The sequence below is a fragment of the Equus quagga genome, unplaced genomic scaffold (assembly GCF_021613505.1).
Source record: "Equus quagga isolate Etosha38 unplaced genomic scaffold, UCLA_HA_Equagga_1.0 220_RagTag, whole genome shotgun sequence".
Lineage (NCBI taxonomy): Eukaryota > Metazoa > Chordata > Mammalia > Perissodactyla > Equidae > Equus > Equus quagga.
The window spans coordinates 2,508,766-2,528,700 of record NW_025799647.1 but is presented as its reverse complement, the minus strand read 5'-3'; the positions used below and the strand labels follow the sequence as shown (position 1 = coordinate 2,528,700).

General features: G+C 42.2%; 1 protein-coding gene across 2 annotated transcripts in view; it reads left to right on the top strand.

The window, feature by feature from the left end:
- LOC124233745 (arginase-2, mitochondrial-like) overlaps positions 1 to 19,935 on the top strand; it is a 40,564-nt gene that overhangs the window by 1,534 nt on the left and 19,095 nt on the right. For both annotated transcript variants that reach the window (XM_046650913.1, XM_046650912.1), the window contains 2 exons: positions 7,514 to 8,238; positions 9,115 to 9,187. In XM_046650913.1, the coding sequence (XP_046506869.1) occupies positions 7,831 to 8,238; positions 9,115 to 9,187 (481 nt within the window). In that variant the 5' untranslated portion in view covers positions 7,514 to 7,830. Of the gene's footprint in view, positions 1 to 7,513; positions 8,239 to 9,114; positions 9,188 to 19,935 lie in introns of those variants that run through there.

The window sequence follows — 19,935 nt, the reverse complement described above, 5'->3', positions numbered from 1 at the left end:
TGCAGCGGAGCACGCGAACTTAACCACTCGGCCACGGGGCCAGCCCCAGTTTTTCTCTACTTTTTATGTGCGTTGCTGCCACAGCATGGCTTGATGAGTGGTGTAGGTCTGCACCCAAACTCGCAAACCTTGGCCTCCACTTAACCACTACACTACTGGGCCGGCCCCCTAAAAATTTTTTTATTGAAGTGTTATCATTCATTCAGTAAAACACAGTCTGTGACTTACCTTTTCATACTCTTCATGTTGTCTTTTGATGAACAGAGGTTTTAATTTTGATGAAGTCTAATTTATCAGTCTTTTCTTTTGGTAGATTAGTGCTGTTTTATGTCCTTTTCAAGAACTGTTTCGTCAACTTTGCCTGCCTCAAGTTGACGAAAATATTCTTTTTCTTTCCTAGAACCTTTATAATATTACCTTTCATATTTATGCCTATGATCTATTTTGAATTAATCTTTGTTTGATATGAGGTAAAGATCAAGGTTCCTTTTTTCCCCCCAGCATTATTTGTTGAAAAGACCACCCTTTCCCCACTGATTGCAGTGGCACCTTTGTTGTAAATCAGGTGACTATATCGGTGCCAGTCTGTTTCCACACTCTTTTATGTTCTGTTGTTATGTCTTTCCTTGTGCCAATAGCAACCTGTCTCAATTACTCTAGCTTTATACTAGGTTTTGATTTCTCAGAGTGTTAAGTTTTCCAACTTTGTCCTTTTTCTTCAAGATTGTGTTGGCTGTTCTAAATTCTTTGTATTTTCACTAAAAATCCTGCTTGGATTGTGTTGAATCTATCAATTTAGGGAGAATTGACATCTTGGCTACACTGAGTCTTCCAGCCCATGAACCTGGTATATCTCTCCATTTATTTAGGTCTTCTCTAATTTCTCTCTGCAATATTTTGCACTTGTCTTGCACATTTTTCATTAGACTTATTTTTAGGTATTTGATGTTTTTGATACTCAATATATATTTAAAAAATTTTATTAGCCATCCATTTTTAATAAGATATGTTTATTATTTTCCCAACATCAAATTGGAATTTTATAAAAGAAAATACATCCATAATCTTGCCACCTAAACAAATAAATTATTTTTCTAAGCATTTGGGTCCTTTTCTATGTTTTAACGTTTTTATTGTTGAAAAGATGATGTAATATAAAAAATTTTTGAATGAGAGAAAAAAATCCTGAAAACCTTTCTGTTTTACATATTACTTTTCCATCATTGTCTCTTACACTTTTTTAAATTATTGCAGTTACACCATTTTGTAAATATGAAAAGATAAACTGAGGCATATCAAAAACTTTAAGTCTATTTGAGCAAAAATCAATTCGAATAGGGCAGCACCAAACGGGAAGTAGTTAGACAAGCTCCACTGACAGGAGCTGGGGAAAGACTTTTATAGAGAAGAGGCGGAAGCAAAGCAAAGAAATTATTTGATTGGCTATAGCTTAAGGTTGCGTTATTTGGAAAACCTAGTTGGCTGTTTGTGATTAGGTGTCCTTAGATTTGCATTTCCTAACCTTGAGACATTTACAGGCTTAGGTTTTGGTTTGCTTAGGTAGGCAGCCAGGGTATTAGAACAACCTCAATCTAATGGCCTCCTTATTTAACAGTAATTAAAAATTAATGGTTAGGCAAACATTTTCCATCTATCTACAGATTTTATAAATACCACTTAAAATAGCTACAAAGCGTTCCATCCTGTTAATCTACCATTATTTACTTAGTATCACCCTATTGTGTTCCTATCCAGTGAAAATGGCTAGTAATTATTTCAAATAAGGAAGAATGACGGTGGGAAAAATAGACAACTAGAGAAAAAAGGAAAAACAGACACAGAAACAGAAAGTAACCTACAGAAACAGATATAGAACAGAAAGCAGAGATTTTTTTCATGGACTCACATTCCCATCTTTAGCATTCTAGGATAGTAAAGCTTAATATATTCAATTTAAGTCAAGGAACACAACTGGCTTTTATGTGGAAGTTTTCTCTCCCCTTGTAACATCAAGATACTTTATATCCTTGTACACTAAAAGCTTAAAATGGAATAAACCAAACTTGTGGGAAAGCTTAGTTAAGATGATGGATCTAGTTTGATGGACATACATTTGACAAACAGGTTCAGTTAGATCATTAAAATCAGCTCAATTTCATGTGGTTGTTAGCAACGACTTAAGTGTTTCAATCAAGCCACAACTGTGTAGCCTAGGAAATAAATCAACCTCATGTGAAAGTTTTTCTGAAGATTTATAAGGAAAGGTGAAAGACCTCTGGTTAAAGAAAGCCTTGCTATTCAAAGTGTAGTAGGTAGAGCAGCAACATTGACATCACCTAGGAGCCTGTTAGAAATGCAGATTCTTGGGTCTCACCCCAGACCTACAGACTCTTAATCTGAGTTGTTTTTTTTTTTTTTTTGAGGAAGATTAGCCCTGAGCTAACATCTGCTGCCAATCCTCCTCTTTTTGCTGAGGAAGATTGGCCCTGAGCTAACCTCTGTGCCCATCTTCCTCTATTTTATATGTGGGATGCCTCTACAGTATGGCTTGGCAAGTGGTGGGTAGGTCCACGCCTGGGATCCGAACCAGCGAATCTGGGCTGCTAAAGTGGAGTGCATGAACTTAATCCCTGTGCCACTGGGCCGGCCCCCTAATCTGAGTTTTAACAAGATCTTCAGGTGAATTACTTGCACATTAAAGTTTGAGAAGCACTGAAAGATATAACTCTTAATACTGGATTCTCTACCCTGACTGCGTATTAGAATCACTTGGGGAGCTTTTAAAAACTATGATGCCTGGGTCCATCCCAGATGATTAAACAAGAATGGGCGGTGGAGAGGGAGAGTATGGACATGAGTATTTTTAAAAAGCTCCCTAGGTTATTGTTAAGGTTGAGAACTGTTGGGAGGAAATCTTTTCCTCTACCATCTTACGTTCCAGTGGTTGGGGGTCTGCAGATTAGCTAATTGACAATAGACAGTTTAACAGGAGAAAGGGGAGTTGCTCAATAATGAGTACCTCTCTGAAAAGCCAGAGATAAAGCTAGATACACCAGCTTCACAAAAGAGAGAGGGGTAGGGCTTCGTACTTCAAAGAACAGAAAGTTCTATTGGGCTTTTTGAAGCTAAGTGGCAGCTGAATTCACACTTCCTGGTGTTAAAGGTCAGTCTTTTCCCAGTCAGAAAACTCCTTCCTTCTCTGTGTCCTTCCCTCCTTATTACTCCCCAGTCTGTAGCTGAATACCATCTATTCCACCTCCACAGTACAATACTTTTAGCCTCCGTGCCTCATCTCCCTGACTGTACTAGTTAATGCAGTTCTCCCCTCTACATCCTCTCGACCACATTACCTTATGTTATTTATGCCACATATCAGTACCTACAATTCTCCCTCCAGGAGAGCTTGGAGTCCATCTGCTTATCACTCTTTCCCCAGCTCCTAGAACATTATCTCACAACTAGTGGGCACTCAAGTATTTATTGACCCTCCCCCTCCACTTCTGTCACTTGAGTTCATGTCTCTTAGCTGATATTCTCCCCATTCCCCACACACACCCTACAGATTCCTCCTGGAAAACCCTTAAGGCTCAGCTTGAATGCCAATTCCATGAAATCTTTCCTGTCTCATATAAGAGTAATAACTCCATCCTCAGAACTTTCATACCATAGAGAGATATGACTCCTCTTAATTCTCTTAAGACACTTACATATGCCATTTAATATATTCATTCAATACAAATTTATTGAACACCTCTCATGTACCAGGCACTGTGTTAAATGATAGTCATGCACCATTCCTGCTCTCAAACAAGCTGCTCTCAAGGAGAGAGAGTCCTTTAAATAGGCACTTATAATTCAGAGGATTAAGTGAACCATGGCAAGGGTAATCAACATCCTTGGTCTGTCTTGGTTTGTGACCACTGACGGTGTGACCTAGAACGAATTACTTAGCCTTTCTAAGCTTTGGTTACCATGTCTTAAGTGGAAATAATAATAGTGTGTACCTCATTGCCTTATGATGAGAATTAAATAACACTTGTAAAGGGTTAAGTAAGTCTCTAGTATATAGTAATCATTCAATAACATCAGTGAGTACTATTAGGTCTAACTCAACTTTGGAGGATCTGGAAGGGGTTCCTGGAAGAAAGGACTTCAAAACTGAAACCTGAAGGATGAGAAGAAATTGAAGGAAAGAAGGGAGGGAGGAGGAAGAAAGGTCCCAAATAGAAAGGATAGTCAGGTGCAAAGGGCTTGAGGCTTGTTTTCAGTTTGGAAGCTGAACAAAGGACAAAGTGTTCTGGTGTCCTTTGCAGACTCAGCCTCGCTGGCACTAAAACAGATTTCACACCTAAGTTTCCTCTGGGCCTTGATGGAAGCCATTTGTCTGCTTTCACATCCCTATCACTGATCAAGGCCCCTAATAAAAACCCTTGTGTGTGTGTGGCAGGGGAGGTGAGAAGTGTGTGAAAGGCTCAGGTGGCTGCCTTCACACAGGGCTGCGGGTTGGGCAGGCAATGAAACCAGTTATTCTTTGGCCCCTCCCATATTCCCCTTGCTCCAGCCTTTCTACTGAATCCAGGAATCCCCATTGCATGGTTAACAACGCTCTGTTTTACTCTCTATAGAACTCATCCTCTGCTTCCTTACCTTAACTCTATTCTAGGGTTGTGATGTTAATTCTCCTGGTCCCAGGATTGAAGAGCAAAGCAAGAAAGAAGGGACCAAATTTTTCCAACTCCCTAATGCAGATTTAGAACCATTAACTCTCTGCCTTTGTGAAAAAAAATTCTTCCTCAAGAGTTTATGCCCTTCAAAGCTGCCTCTTGAGATCTGGCCCCAGCAACCAATCTGACCCAATTCACTATACCTTTGCTCTGCATATTTGGGCTACACGAGCATTCTTGCTCTTCTTCTGACCCACAAGCATGTTGCAAGCTTAGGGCTTTTCATCTTGCTGTTCCTGTAAGCCTGGAAGGCTCTTCTAGAACTTGTTATAGCCAGTTCCTTCTCATCATTCAGGTATCTGGCTCAAACGTCAGTTCGGAGAGGCCTCGTTTGACACCCTTCTCTAAAACAGCACCACCTGTCCCATTACTCAGCTTTATTTTCTCCATAGCATTTACTACTATGTGAAATTATCTACTTGACTGTTTTCCGTCCTAGAACGTAAGCACTGGGAATGATGAGATATCATGTCTTCATCTCTCAACAGCACAGAGAACAATGCTTGGCAAACAATTGGTGCTAAGTAAATATTGGCAATAAATGAATGAATGAATACATTTTTTAAATGAAAGAGAGGCTCTAACCTTTAAAGTCTAAACGTGTGGTCAGTGAGTACAACCCTTCAGTATGTAAAAGTAGAAGTCCAGAGAGAAATCTTTGGGGGCTTCCATTTACTATATCAGAGCCATAGACCAAGGACCATGAGTAAGGACTTCAGAAGAATCTGGAAGGTTTGTTTATTATTTACCAAGCTCCTGCTATGTGCCAAGTGCTGTACTCAGAAAGGGGTAAACGATGAGCAGAAAGAGTCATGGTCTCTGCCTTTGAGAATTTGCAGTTTAGTCTTTTCTGAGTTCCCTTGGATTTGTAGTAAACAGTGATGTGCTGGAGCCTGCTTTTAGCTGCCTGTAAGACCCTATTGTTAAATTTTCAGGAATTTTGCAAGCCAGTTCTTAAATACTACCATGATTAAAAACCAAATTGTATAAACTTACAAGTAAATTAAACACAAAGATAATATACAGTCAAAACTTATCATTGCCTAATTATTTTACTATATCTTATTATTACTGTATTTATACTCTTGAGGTTATGTTAACTGTATCTGGATGGTGGAAATATTATAATGAGCACCTTTTCCCAATTCCATGTTCAGTGACATCACAATGGTAGGTTGAAATCAACTGTGGGGGAGTATTTACACCACGGAAATTGGCCAACACCATAATCAGGTCTTACCTACTCACCCCCAACACACACAGACAACAACCTCTCAAGGGATGGAACATGTGTTGACAGCCACTGAATTAGAGGCAGAATCTCTAGGTCCTCCTATAAAGGAAGAAAAAAAGCAGAACAAGCTGGTTTGAACCTGAGGAAGGGTCCTAGAACTATGCTATAACAGAGTACAAGTTTTAAAGTAAATTTCTAAAACTTCACTCATTCTTTTATGATTTTTCTAACTTTAGAATATTATCTTTAATAGCTTTATTTTAAAAATAAATGCCTATTTTGAAAATAAAAGTGGACCACATTTGAACTTTGGGGTTTTTTAAATGAATTATAAAATATTTCAGACATATAGTTATAAAATAATTTGAATTTTAAATGATAATAGTAACAATCTCCTATTCACTCCCCTGTTGCACAATAATGTGGAACTAGTAATTTACCTCTGACTAAACTATAGGTAGTGGAAAATCACTGAAAGTGACATGCAGGATTAATGCAGAAAGGTCCCCACAGTGGGTGCTCAAGAAACAAAAGGTTTTTGCAGTGGTCCAGGAGCGCCTGAGAGGATCTGTGTCAGTATCAAGTTCAGAAAACAAAGGGAAAAAAATGGATATAGTGATGGACAAGAAGAAAGTACCAAGATTCTGTACTTTCAAGGATCTGAACAAGTGTGACAGTATCAGTGACTGTGAATCCCTGACCATACCCCTACTGCTCCCATAGCCCCCCACTCTGGAGAACTTGTTAAAACTTAGGTTGCTGGTACCCCACCCCGAGAGTTACTGAGTCAGTAAATTTTGGGGTATGGCCTAATAATTTGCATTTCTGACAAGTATGCAAATGTTGACGCTGCTGGTCTGGGACCACTCTTTCCGGATTAATGCCTTACGTTAATACTCTGCTTATTTTGCTAAGGCTTCAGAGACATCTCTTTGTTAAACCAGCAGGGGGAGACAGGTATAAAATTTATCTTCTAAAAATAAACTGCCTTATCATAGGAAAGAAAGCTCTATGGGAGTTATGATGTTGCAATGGAGACTTCTGAAATATTTTGGAGAGCAGGATGTAAACGGGCATCAGGTGAAATAATTTTCGGGTGTTTATATAAAAATTTATTTTGGTAGGACTAACGTCCGGACTCCTGCAAGCCATAGTGTCATGGTTAAGAACTTGGAATCTGGAGTCACACAGCTCTGCCACTTACAAGCTATGTGATTTGGGGAAAATTACTTACCTTCTCTGATCCCGTTTCCTCGTCTTTAAAATTGTCCGTACTTTATGGAATTGTTAAGCGGGCTAAAAGTTCTTAGAACTTTAGTTGGTCGTTATTAGTAGTATTAATAAACTCTTAGTAACTTTCAGCTCTTTAGTCTCCCTAAAATTTACAAATAGTCCAGATATGTTGCTACATTTGGTTTTTAATAACCAGTGCTCCCGTTATTTAGGTAAAGAATTGAAACTGTCTAGAATGTAATTGCTTTGTAATTCCTAACTTCCCCATCCAAAATACCTAAGATAGGTGGGGTTTTATTCTAATCTATATTTGATCTCCCAGGCTTCGACGTCCAAAGGTGGGGTAAGCGTGTTTTCTGGACCTTGAGCTTTGAGATGGAACAGAGATGGATGCCGGCTTGGTCTTGGCAAGGCACTCAGGTGAGGTGGGGCCAGACCAGGCGCAGCCCAGCTAGACCTTCCGTAGAGCTCGCATCTGCTGGGCGTGCATTCATGTAAAGAGAGTCGCGATCAGCGAGCCTGTGTGTCGGTTCGCGTGTTCCGCCAAGCTCGCGAACTTCGCCGGGGTCGAAGCTTCCCGCGAAAGGACACACCCGTCCGTGACCGCGCTCTTATTGGCCGGGCCCGGACATCTGCCTTATGGCGTCAGCTGCAGGGGCTCGTCTCGGGCGGGAGAGCCCGGGCCAGGGCGGGGTGACGTCAGCGAAGGCGTGCCCTGGCCTCCAGGAGCAGTGGGCGGGGCCTGCGGGAAGGTGTGCAGGGGGCTGGATGGGGGCGCGGGCGGCACGGCCTGGGCGGGGCCGGGGCGGTGACGTCACGGGGCGGCGCAGCCCGGCTGGCGCGCGGGTAGGTAAAAGCGGCAGGCGGCGGCGCTCACTTAAGGCGGCGAGCCGCACAGAGCAGCCTCTAGGTCGGCGACGTGCAGCGCTGCTCATCATGTCCCTGGGGAGCAGCCTCTCGCGTCTCCTCCGGACGCAAGTGCATTCCGTCCTGAAGAAGGCTGTCCACTCCGTGGCTGTGATCGGAGCCCCGTTCTCAGGGGGACAGGTGAGAACTGAGACCTGGCGCTGTGGGGCAGAATCCCAGCCCCTTAGAACCTGGAGAAAGCGGGGGGTGGGGTGGTAGGGAGGGTGAGAAAAAGAGAGGGGACGAACTGGTAGGTTCCCGCCATTGGGCACCGGGAGAGCACATGGGATTTTCTCCAATAGAAGATGGGGAAGGAGGGAGGGGATGGAGGGCACCCTGTTTGCGATGCGGGCTGGCTCAACGGGCTGGCAGGTTTCCGCGGACTCCCCCGGAGGAGCGAGAAAGTGGTGGGTCCCAGTCGGGGTGATGGAGGAGAGGGAGGGATGGAGAGGATTCCATGGAGCGACTCGAGGAGGAGAAACCGGCCAGAATCCCCCGAGGAAAACTGAGTGAGAAGAGGTTGAAGAGAACGACGGAGGATTTAAGGCTTCAGGGTGCGTTCTTGGAGCATTAACTGGGAAGGAAATTGGCGCTGGCCTCTCTAGCGGTGGGAGGACGGGAGGGGCTGTTTTGTTCTCACTTCACTGAAAGAAACCTGCAGTGGAGGAGAGCTCGCTGATCGACAAGCCCTTGCTCGGCCCGCTACACCCCCACCCCCCCAATCATCAGACCCTCACCTGGCTCAGCCCCTTCCCGGGTCTTGGCCTCCGCTTGCCCTTCCTACAAGGAGGGGTTTGGAAGATTGATTTAATTCCAGCGATGGTTGTTTTCCCCTCCTTCCCCGCAAGTGTTTGAAATGAGCAGACCTCAGGTGAAAAAAGGAAGGCCTGATGCTGTCAGAGGTTTTCAGAGGGATCTATTGGGAACTGAGTATAGCAGATTTCTGTATTTTTGTGAACAATAGTGGTCTTATTTTCAATCATCTTCCCTCACATCGCACTGCAATTGATGTGACAGAAGAGAAAAGGAGTGGAACATGGTCCCGCTGCTGTAAGAGAAGCTGGCTTGATGAAAAGGCTCTCCAATTTGGGTAAGTGGCTGGTTTTTAGATGTCTGAGCAGGGCTCTTAACAGACCAGTTGAGAGTCTTGTCTCTGACCGCCAGCATCAGCTGTGTACTTGGGAAGTATCTCCCATCCTCCCTTGGATTCCATCTGCAGCTGAAGATCTATTGAGGAGTCTTCAGGCAAAGTCTTGTTGCAGTAAAGAGACTAAGGGTGTTGGGCCAGCCCCGGTGGCCTAGTGGTTAAGTTCAGTGCGCTCTGCTTCAGTGGCCCACTCATGTGTCAGTGGTCATGCTGTGGCAGCAGCTCACATACAAAAAGAGGAAGCTTGGCAATGGATGTTAGCTCAGGGTGAATCTTCCTCAGCAAAAAAAATAAAAGAGTAAGGGTGTGGAAGGCAAGGAGGTAGAGTGAGGCATAGCCTGGAACAAGCTATGACTACAAAGTGGTGCTAAGAATGCTAATTCCTGCTAGTGCTAATTGCACTTTCCCCCTAAAATTCTGGCTTTCCTATCTTAATCATGAGCTGCTTATGATTCATCAGTCTAGCCAGTTTCCTCTCTTTAAATCATTCATTTCCTCCCTACGGTTAATAGCATTATATTACTGTAAGTAGAGCCTTAGATCAGTATTTTTCAAACTTCCCTGATTATGAAAATCACTTGGGTTACTTGTTAAAAATCCAGATTCCCAGGCTCCTCCATGGAAGAGTCTGGTTTGTTGGTGCTGAGGTGGGACCCAGACACGCGCATTTTCACAAGCACCACAGATAATCAGAAGTCAAGTTGCAGTCTGATAATTAGGTTAGTACTTTTACCTTACAGTCAGAAGTAAATCTGACCCAGAGATAAATGCCATTTATGTAGTAATGGAGAGCCCTTCTTTTAGTAACAGGGCACCAAATTCCAGTACCTTTATGGTAGGAAGGTTATTCCTTCTATCTAACCTAAATGTTTCTAGCTGCTGTTGAAGGCCATTTCCTCCGTAATAGGACTATTCACATATCCTTCTGGAGCTTTAAGTGCAAAAGGCATGGCTGCAGGGAGCTGTAGATTCTGGAGATAGTAACCAAGAATCTAGGTGAACTACAAACCTCCCCATTCTTGCTTTGAAACCTCCTCTGCTGATCATTGAGCGGTTCCAGAGGTGTGCGCTCTCCTTCCAAAGCACAGAGGAATGACGAAGTCACCGAAATCACCTTGAATTGAGGTGTCTTTCATGCGCCTCTGGCTACAATATGGATATGGTGTCTTGGGTTGAATACTCAAAACTCTTCCCTGTTAAATAATTGCAGTTCCTTCTTGAATAGAGTCTCTTTCCTAATCATTTTAATAATTCTCCAAGTTCACCACCAAAGATGAAAGATAAGATTTAATCTTAATGTGTCACAAGTTACCTAATGGGAGGAGGTTTTTATTCCCGATTATAAAGGAGGATATTGTTCCTTTAAATCAGCTGTACGCATTCTGCCTTTTTAAAAGCATCATTTTACAGTCAAGACAACAATCTTGGATAATCATTATTTTTTCATCCTGGATAAACCTCTTTGGCCCGTCTGGAGAATTGGGCCTGGCGTCGCTCAAATTGCCTGCTCATTGCTCAATTCTGTTTTAAGAGACTCCCGACAAGAGCAAGATTTAGCCTCTCACACAGAAGACATTTATCACATCCAGCTGAGGCTGCTGAATGCGGGGGAGGGCACATGAGTAGCAGCTTCTTTACTCCTGCTTTGTAGACCTCCTTTCCTGTCACAGCTCCTGGTATTTTTCCACTCCAACCTGCAGAAGCTGTTCTCCCTTTGATACTAGTCCTTCTAATACTTGCTCCGTAAACTCTCCATCTAACATGATGGTGAAGCTTTAGTTGACTTGGTCTTCCCTTTCATTTTTTTCAAATACTTTTTGTTTTATAATTTACATCCCCACCCTGTAACCGATTGGTAGCCCACTATTGCCAGCAGTCTGAAATAGAATCTCATTGCATATTAATAAGAATGTGGCACGCAGCAGATTTCCATCATGTGGTTTTGGCTCGTCTCCAGGAATATGCTGGAGATGAGTACCAAGAGAGGTTTCAATTGCTCTGTTCTGAAAGGTACCAAGATAAGTTCTTTGAGCCCTTTTGAATAAGCAGCATGGGTCAAATTGCAAGGAAGAGAAGACCCATGGAAAGGTAACTTGCACAAATCCCTTTGTCCTTGCCTTCTGCTCTGATGTCACAGGCTGTCGATGTTGCCATGGCATCAGTTAAACTTCCTGTTTTCTTGAATCTATTTGACTTAGTGTCTGGGCTTGTTTTTCCCTTTCCTTGGGTTTAGTAAGGACATTCATGGTTCCTCTCTCAGGTAACTAGTTAATTTTAGTATGTAAAGAGAGCCTGTGAGAAATGAAGAGACAATTGCTGTGGCAAGGCTTAGACGCCATGACTGTGCTCCTGATTCTAATTAGCTCTGATCGTCCTGGTAATTTGCCCTTTTTTCTTCAGAAGTAGAATGAATGTTCTGTAGGGAAAGATAGCTGTAAACTGAGAGTAACAGTTTGAGGTCCTTATCATTGTAATTATGGTAATTTGACCCAGCTCTGATACTGAAAAGGGGTGACAGCCACTGGAACAACAGTCTAAATTTAACATGCCCGTGTGACCAGGCCCGTGTGACCTGGAGTTCAGGAAGCCAATTGGGAGTTATTCTGGTTCCTCTCAACTAGGCTAGGGACGTTTACTCTTCCTGTTCCATTTAGTGCTCCATCGGAGCAGAACTGGAATCTCTTTGGTTGAGACTGAAGAATCTGGTCTGCTTCAGCAAAAGAACTGCTAGAGGGCCTGAGATAGTTTAAGCATGAGGATCTGAGATGTGAGAGCTGTTCATTTGGAACAGATCAATATGTGAGTTCACAGATTTGTATTTGCTTTCAGTGGTTGGTAGAGAATGTTAGCAATCACGAGTTTAGTTGTATGATAGTGATGCTTCAGCCTGGCTTCCATCCTACCTTGGGCAACCTACTCATTTGTCAACCTTTATTTTGCCAGACTTCTCTATTGCACAACTGACCACTTCCTTCCTGAAATATTCTGTAGCCAAGATTCCGCTCTCTGCTATGTCTCCTCTCTCCGTTCACTGGTCCTTCCTGGACTCCTTTGTGGGATCCTCCTCTTCTTCCCAACCCTCAAATGTTGATGTCCCCAGGGTTCCATCCCTGGCATTTTCTCACTGTGGATGCCCCAGGTGACCAATCCCATCCACTCCTACCCTACTCTTATAACTCGGCTCCAACTCGGACCTTCATCTAGAATGCCATGCCTGTTCCTCCAACTTGGTTCTAAGTAGCCTCATCTCATTCTCACAGGTGTCTCAAACTCAATGTTCAAAACAAAATTCATCATCTTCTCCCTCAAATCTGCTTCTCCTGCTGGGTTCCCAGTGTCTGTTTTACACTATCACTCATTATCTGGTTACTCCAAGAGCACCACAGTTCTTTCTTCCTTCCCTCCCTTTTGTCCCGTACATCTGTTGATCACAAAGTCTTGTTGATTTTCTCCCCTAAATGATTAGAGTCCTTCTCCACAATGGTACTGCTCTCGTTCTGTCCTTCTCACACGTGGCTATAGCTTTCCAGTCGTATTTCTTGTCCCATTTCTGCCTTCCTCAGTTCATGTTCTTCACTGCCACCAGAGTGATCTTTCTAAGACTGTATTTCTTCTTTGCTTAAAGTCATTCCATGGCTTGCTTTTACGTGCATCCATGCTTCTCAGCCTTGTCATTCATAAACCATCTTTGCTAATTTGCTGTATTATTTATTTTGGTATTTTTCTCTAAATTGGCTTTAAAGCTTCATACTTTGAAAACATACCCTGCCTCTACAATACATAATGAAATCTCAGGGTTGTGCTAGATACATTTTTCTAATACATTTTCATTTTAGTAGTTTTACATTTTGGTATTTGTCCTTCAACTTCTAGCGGTATGTGTTGCACGCTTAACAGCCAATAGGTTATGTCCTCCGTAATTTGACTTGCGTCTACCTCTGTAGACTTATCTCCACCCACATTCCACCTCATTTTCGTTGCAGCTAGGGTTGTAGGTGCTTGACCTAGGTTCCACCAGCTGAAGCCCCCTTCTTTTTCTTTTTTTTTTAAAGATTGGCACCTGGGCTAACAACTGTTGCCAATCTTCTTTTTTTTCTGCTGCTTTTTCTCCCCAAATCCCCCCAGTACCTAGTTGTATATTTTAGTTGTGGGTCTTTCTGGTTGTGGCATGTGGGATGCCGCCTCAGCATGGCCTGATGAGTGGTGCCATGTCCGCGCCCAGGATCCAAACCAGTGAAATCCCGGGCCCCTGAAGCGGAGTGTGTGAACTTAACCACTCAGCCACGGGGCTGGGTCCCAAAGCACTCTTCCTAAACTTTGATTTGAAATTCAAGAAGAAGGGGCAGCAGAAGTCATTCTATGATCGGTAGTGGTGGCAGCACTTCTAGCAGTAGCTTCTGTCTGGTGTCAGTGGGGTTATCCATGTAGACCACAGTGCCTTTGCCCAGTAGTGGAGACGACAGCAGCAATAGTATCCTCACTGGACCATCCTGCAGTGTGACTTTTGGGGCCATTATTCCTGGTGATGTGGTCTTTAAACCAGATTTCGGCCCTTTTAAAGATTCTGGGAATTACCCAAATTGAACAAATTGCTTTTCTGCTGAAATTAGCAGCAATAGGTTTCTGTTGCTTGCAGCTTAAAGATCCTGACTGATAAATCAGTTTGTAAATTCCAGTGAGCAATAAATTGTCACGTGGACTGGAATACTCAAAGCCCTCTCTCCCCAGGCCTTTGATAATAAATTCTTGTTCTTTTGTTTGTTTTTTTCTCTAGTACTTGACACAATCTTCTCGTAAGTTAATAAGACTCATTAGGTTGGTGTCTTTGGCCTTCAGTTAATTTAGGACTATGTTTTAGTCCCTTGGGATTTTACCTACTCCCTGTTCTCTTGGTGCTTTGATTTTGAACCATCATGTTCCTTATTGTGACTTCTGAAAATAGCAACCTAAAGTTTAATTGACGATATCTTCAAGTTCTGGGCGTACCTGACAGTAGTAAACAGACCTACCTTAATGTGTTACTGTGACTTAAAAATCATTCTCAGTGTTCTATATCTTGTGTGGTGGCAGTTATAGGAGTGTATGTATTTGCCAAACTCATTGAACTTAAAATGTGAATTAATATAAAGTATGCATCAAAGCTGTTTAAACATCATTTTCAGGTTTATTTTTCTTAGGAGCAGCTTTTTTTTTAAAGATTGATAACAGATGTTAGCTCAGGTGCCAATCTTTTTTTTTTTTCTTCTCCCCAAAGCCCTCCGGTACATAGTTGTATATTCTTGTTGTAGGTCCTTCTAGTTGTGCTATATGGGATGCCGCCTCAGCATAGCTTGATGAGTGGTGCTAGATCCACGCCTACGATCTGAACCGGCAAAACCCAGGGCCGCTGAAGCTGGAACATGCAAACTTAACCACTCGGCCACGGGATTGGCCCTTTAGGAGCAGCTTTTCGTCACTAAAAACTATAACAAGTTCATTCATTCACTAATTTGTGTATTCAAAAATTTGAGCACTACTAAGTTTTAGGTACTGAGAATACAATAGTGAACAAAATGGAAATCCCTGTTATCAGGGAACTCTCATTGTAATGAGGGGTGGTTGGAAACAGACATAAGACATACAGCATATCAGATGGTAATGAATGTGACTGGGGATAGGGTAAGCATTGCATATGTAGATAGGCAGGCTGTCGGGTGAACAGACCTCCAGGAGATGAGGAAAGGGACCGTGTGCATGTCTGAGAAGAGCATTTCAGGCAGAGGGAATAGTAAGTGCAAAGACCCTGAGATAGAAGAGTGCCTGGAATGTTCAGGAGCCAAAATGCTGTTACTGAGCTCTAGCCTGTGGTTGCCATGTGGGAAAGGGAGGGCCTTCTCTTCACATGTCCAGTTTTTCAAGAAAAGCCAGAAATCTGGATTTTTATGGGAGATTTGAGTTGTTTTAAGAAAATTGTGATATATCCATACAATGTAATATTATTGAGCCATAAGAAGGAATGGATTGCTAATTCATGCTACAACATGGATTAACCTTGAAAGCATTCACAGAGAGCTGCATGCTGAAGGACTCCATTTACAGTCACGCACTGGTTAATGATGGGGATATGTTCTGAGAAATGTGTTGTTAGGCGATTTCCTCATTGTGCGATCATCATAGAGTGTACTTACACAAACCTGGATGGTATAGCCTATAACACACTTAGGCTATATGGTACTAATCTTATGGGACTACCACTGTATATGCAGTCCATCATTGAGCGAAACCTCGTTATGCAGGACATGACTGTATATGAAATGTCCAGAACAGGCAAATCCATAGAGGTGGAAAGTACATTAGTGGTTCCCAGGGTTTGGGGGGAATGGGGAATGACTGCTAATGGATACTGGTTTCTTTTTGGTGTGTGGTGAAGCTGTTCTGGAATTAGTAATTTGCTAATGCCTTAGCAAAAGCATACATCACAGCGGTTAAGTTCGCACGTTCCACTTCATGGCGGCCCAGGGTTCACTGGTTCAGATCTTGGGTTGCGGACATGGCACCGATTGGCACACCATGCAGTGGTTGGCATCCCACATATAAAGTAGAGCAAGATGGGCACGGATGTTAGCTCAGGGCCAATCTTCCTCAGCAAAACAGGAGGATCGGCAGCAGATGTTAGCTCAGGGCTAATCTTCCTCAAAAATAAATAAATAAATAAATAAAAAGCATACATCACTGATGATAACCCTGAATATAGACAAATGTAGTAGAGATATTGTTGAGATTTGGCAAACTTCAATATAACCATATCTCTCCTGCTTATAAAGGCAGCAAAGAATTTAACTTATATCTTTCATTTCAGAGTTGTTTGATATCTAACATTTACCATGTTCTAGACACTGTGTGCTAGGCTGTTGCTATTATGTCATTCTTAATCTGTTAAAAGCAAATTATGACACCCATTAGGATGACTAACATCAAAAAAATCCAGAAAATAAGTGTTGGCGAGGATTGGAAATATTGGAACCCTTGTGTATTGTTGGCAGGGATTTAAAATGATATAGGCGCTGTGGAAGATGGCCTGGCAGTTCCTCAAAAAATCAAAAATAGAGTTAACATATAATCCAGCAATTCTACTCCAGGTATATATCCAAAAGAATTGAAAGTAGGGTCTTGAAGAGATATTTGTACAGCCATGTTCATAGCAGAATTATCAACAATAGCCAAGTGTCCATTGATGGATGAATGGATAACAAAATGTGGCACATACATATAATGGAATATTAGCCTCAAAAAGGAAGGAAATTCTGACATATGCTATAATATGGGTGAACCTTGAGAACGCTATGCTAGGTGAAATAAGCCAGTTACAAAAAGACAAGTACTGTATGATTCCACTTATGAGGTACCTAGGGTAGTCAAATTCATAGAGGCAGAAAGTAGAAAGGTGCTTGCCAAGGGACTAGGGGAAGGGGAAGTGGAAAGAGATTGTTTAATGGGTACAGACTTTCAGCTTTGCAAGATGAAAAGAGTTCTGGAGATGGATGGTGGTGCTGGTTACACAATAATGTGAATGTATTTAATACCACTTAAAAATGGTTAAGATTATTTTTATGTGTATTTTACCACAATTTAAAATAAAAAAAAGAATAATTTAGAATATGTTTTAAGAACAAGATCACTTGAGGTTGTAGCTTCTTCTCCTACGGACATAACAATACCATATACTTGAAAAATTCTTTTCAGCTTGTTATTTAGTACATTGTTTTGATCAGTAAATAAAAGCTGAGAATGGAAAACAAGTATGGCCTAAAGACCTTAAGCTTTCCCAAGGTCATACAGTCGGCAGTAGAAGTGGTTGACACCTCATTTCTTGCTATATACACCCTGACCCCTCAATTGGTGCTGTCAGCTGCCTTCTCAGCTATTATCCAGGTTGAAAGAAATTCAGAGTTGCACCATCACAAATGTATGGTCTCCAACTTCTGAAAACCCAGTTCCTAGCGTATCCCTTCTCACATCTCCCATGACAGCTATTTCAAATCTGTACCCATACTCCAGGCCCTGTTCCAACTCAAGTATGAACTCCCTTAACTTAAGCCCTTCTCCTCATCATCCCTCAATTAGTTGTACTCGCAAAGATTCTTTTACACTCTCCTCCAGAGGATGAGGGATCCAGTCCTCCCTGTGCAGTAGTCCCCCCTTATCTGCAGGGGGTACATTCCAAGACCCCCAGTGGATGCCTGACACAGTGGATAGTACCAAACCCTATGTATACTATGTTTTTTCCTATATATATATATATATATATACCTATGATAAAGCTTAATTTATAAATTAGGCACAGTATGAGAAGCAACCGTAACTAATAAAATAATAGAATAATTATAACAATATACTATAAGAATATACTAATAACCAAGAGGGTTACTAAGTGACTAACAGGTGGGCTGTGTATATAGTGTGGATACACTGGACAAGGGGATGATTCATTTCCCCAGTGAGACAGAGCAGGACGGCCCAACATTTCATCACGATACTCAGAACTATGCACAGGTTAAAACTTATGAATTGTTTATCTCTGGAATTTGCCATTTAATATTTTCAGACCACATTTGACCTCGAGTAACTGAAACTGCAGACAGAAAGTGAAACCATGGATAAGGAGGGACTTATATTAGGTAGGTACGATTGCACTTGATAAGAGCCCAAAATAACAGCGGTTTAAGAAAAATAGTTTATTTCACTCTCCAGTAAACAGAGTCTAGAGAGAAGTACAGAGCTGATTTGGTGGCTGTGTTCTTTGAAGTTCAGACCTAGATTCTTCTCTTGCTGAATGATCAGCAAGGCCTCTGTCTAATGGTCCCAGATTTCTGGCAGCAGGATGGAAGAATGAACGAAGCAGGCAAAGGGAGAGCTTATGCTTGCCTTTGAGGAAAGTTCCCAGAAGTTGCTGCAGGATGCTTCTGATCATCCCGTTGGCTCCAGCAGGTCACATGGCCATAGTTACAAGGGAAAATGGTGATTTTAGTCTCTATTCTAAGAGGTCATGCTCCCAGCTAGTAATCCTGTCTCTGCAGAAGAAGAGAATTGGACCAGTAATGCTCAGCCACGCCACCTCCCTGTGCTCTAAACCCCATCCCCTCTGCCATCTGAGGGTCCTTGTTCCAGCAGTTACCCCTCGTCTCCCCTTGTTTCTCAACTTCTTTCTACTAACCTGTCCCTTTAGTAATTAAGTGTGCAAATCTTACCCACTTGCCATCCCCTTTGGCCTTCTGTAGCTTTCTAGCTGTTGTCCAATTACTTTGTTTCTCTCAGAGCCACCATCCTGGCTTCCCCATCACCCTTTCACACTTCAGCTTGCTATAATCTGGTGTCCTAGGCCATCATTGTAGTGAAACTGGTTTTGCTCAGGTCTCCAACCTCCTACTTTCTAATGCAGTGGACGCTGCAACATTCGTGCTGTTTGACACTATTAACCATTCCTTCCATGTTGAAACTGACTCTTCAGGTTCCTTTACTTGATCTTCTGCTGCCTACTCTTTACATGTCGGTGTTCCTCAGAGTTCTGTCCTGGATCCTCCTGCTTTATGCGGTCTTGGTTGGCAGTTTGTCCATTTCCATGGCTTTCCGGTCACCTGTATGCTGACACCTGCAAAACTTTATCCCTAACACTTCCCCTCCCAGCTCCAAACCTGTATACCAGCTGGCTTCCATGTATCTTCTCTTTTCAACTTTTTCTTATGGCAGTGTTCAAACATCACAGAAGGAGAGAAGGTAACGATGAATTTGATATGCCTATCACCCAGCATCAGTCATTGGTATATGGCTTTTCACCCCACCCCCATACTCTTAAAGCAAATCACAGACATCATATCTGCAAACATCTGCAAATATTTCATTATATATCTCAAAATACAAGAATTCTTTAAAACTTAACTACAAACCATCATCACACCTAAAATAAGTTAATATCAAATACCCAGTGTTGGGGAAATGTCATAAGTAAAAAAAAAATCTCCCAACTGAGAGAACCTCTCCACAAAGGTAGTAGAGAGGAAACAGTTTATTATTGAATAAGCATTATATCAGGCAATCTGTTAAGAGATTGCAAAGATAAAGAAATCTCTCGTTTATATAGCCAAGCAAGTGCAACCCATTATATTTTTTTAAGATAAATAACTAGTCCTCCAGTAAGAAGAATTAACAGTACTTTTTGTCACATAGAGCTTATCCTAACTTTATCATGGAAATGGAAGTGCCCCCTGTATTAGTTGATTGGCGTTATCTGGAGGGAAACAGACTTCTCCTATCTTAACACAGGAGGTAGCTTTGCAAATTGGAGCAAGATGCCCCCCACCCGTGTGCACAGATGTTACCCTTCCCCCGGCCTCCCCTGCCCCTGGAATGAGGAGGAGGGGCCCTAGATGTTTGCATTTCAAAAAGGTGGTTCCCAGGTCCCTAAGGAAACCTTCCTGGGTTGTGAGACTGGCAGGAAGCTTATTTTGTCATTATAAAAGTTTACAGAAGTTCGAAAAGGACAGAGAGATTCTGAAACAAAAGGCAGGGGAGAAGTCTTTTCCCTTATTTTCAACAGGGGTAATTAAGTCTTTTCAATTTTATCTGGCCTTACACCAGTGAGTGTTCACATTGCTAGCGACTTACACTTTCTGTCTGTTTTTACAGTTTGAGATTGCCGTCATGACTTCTTAAAC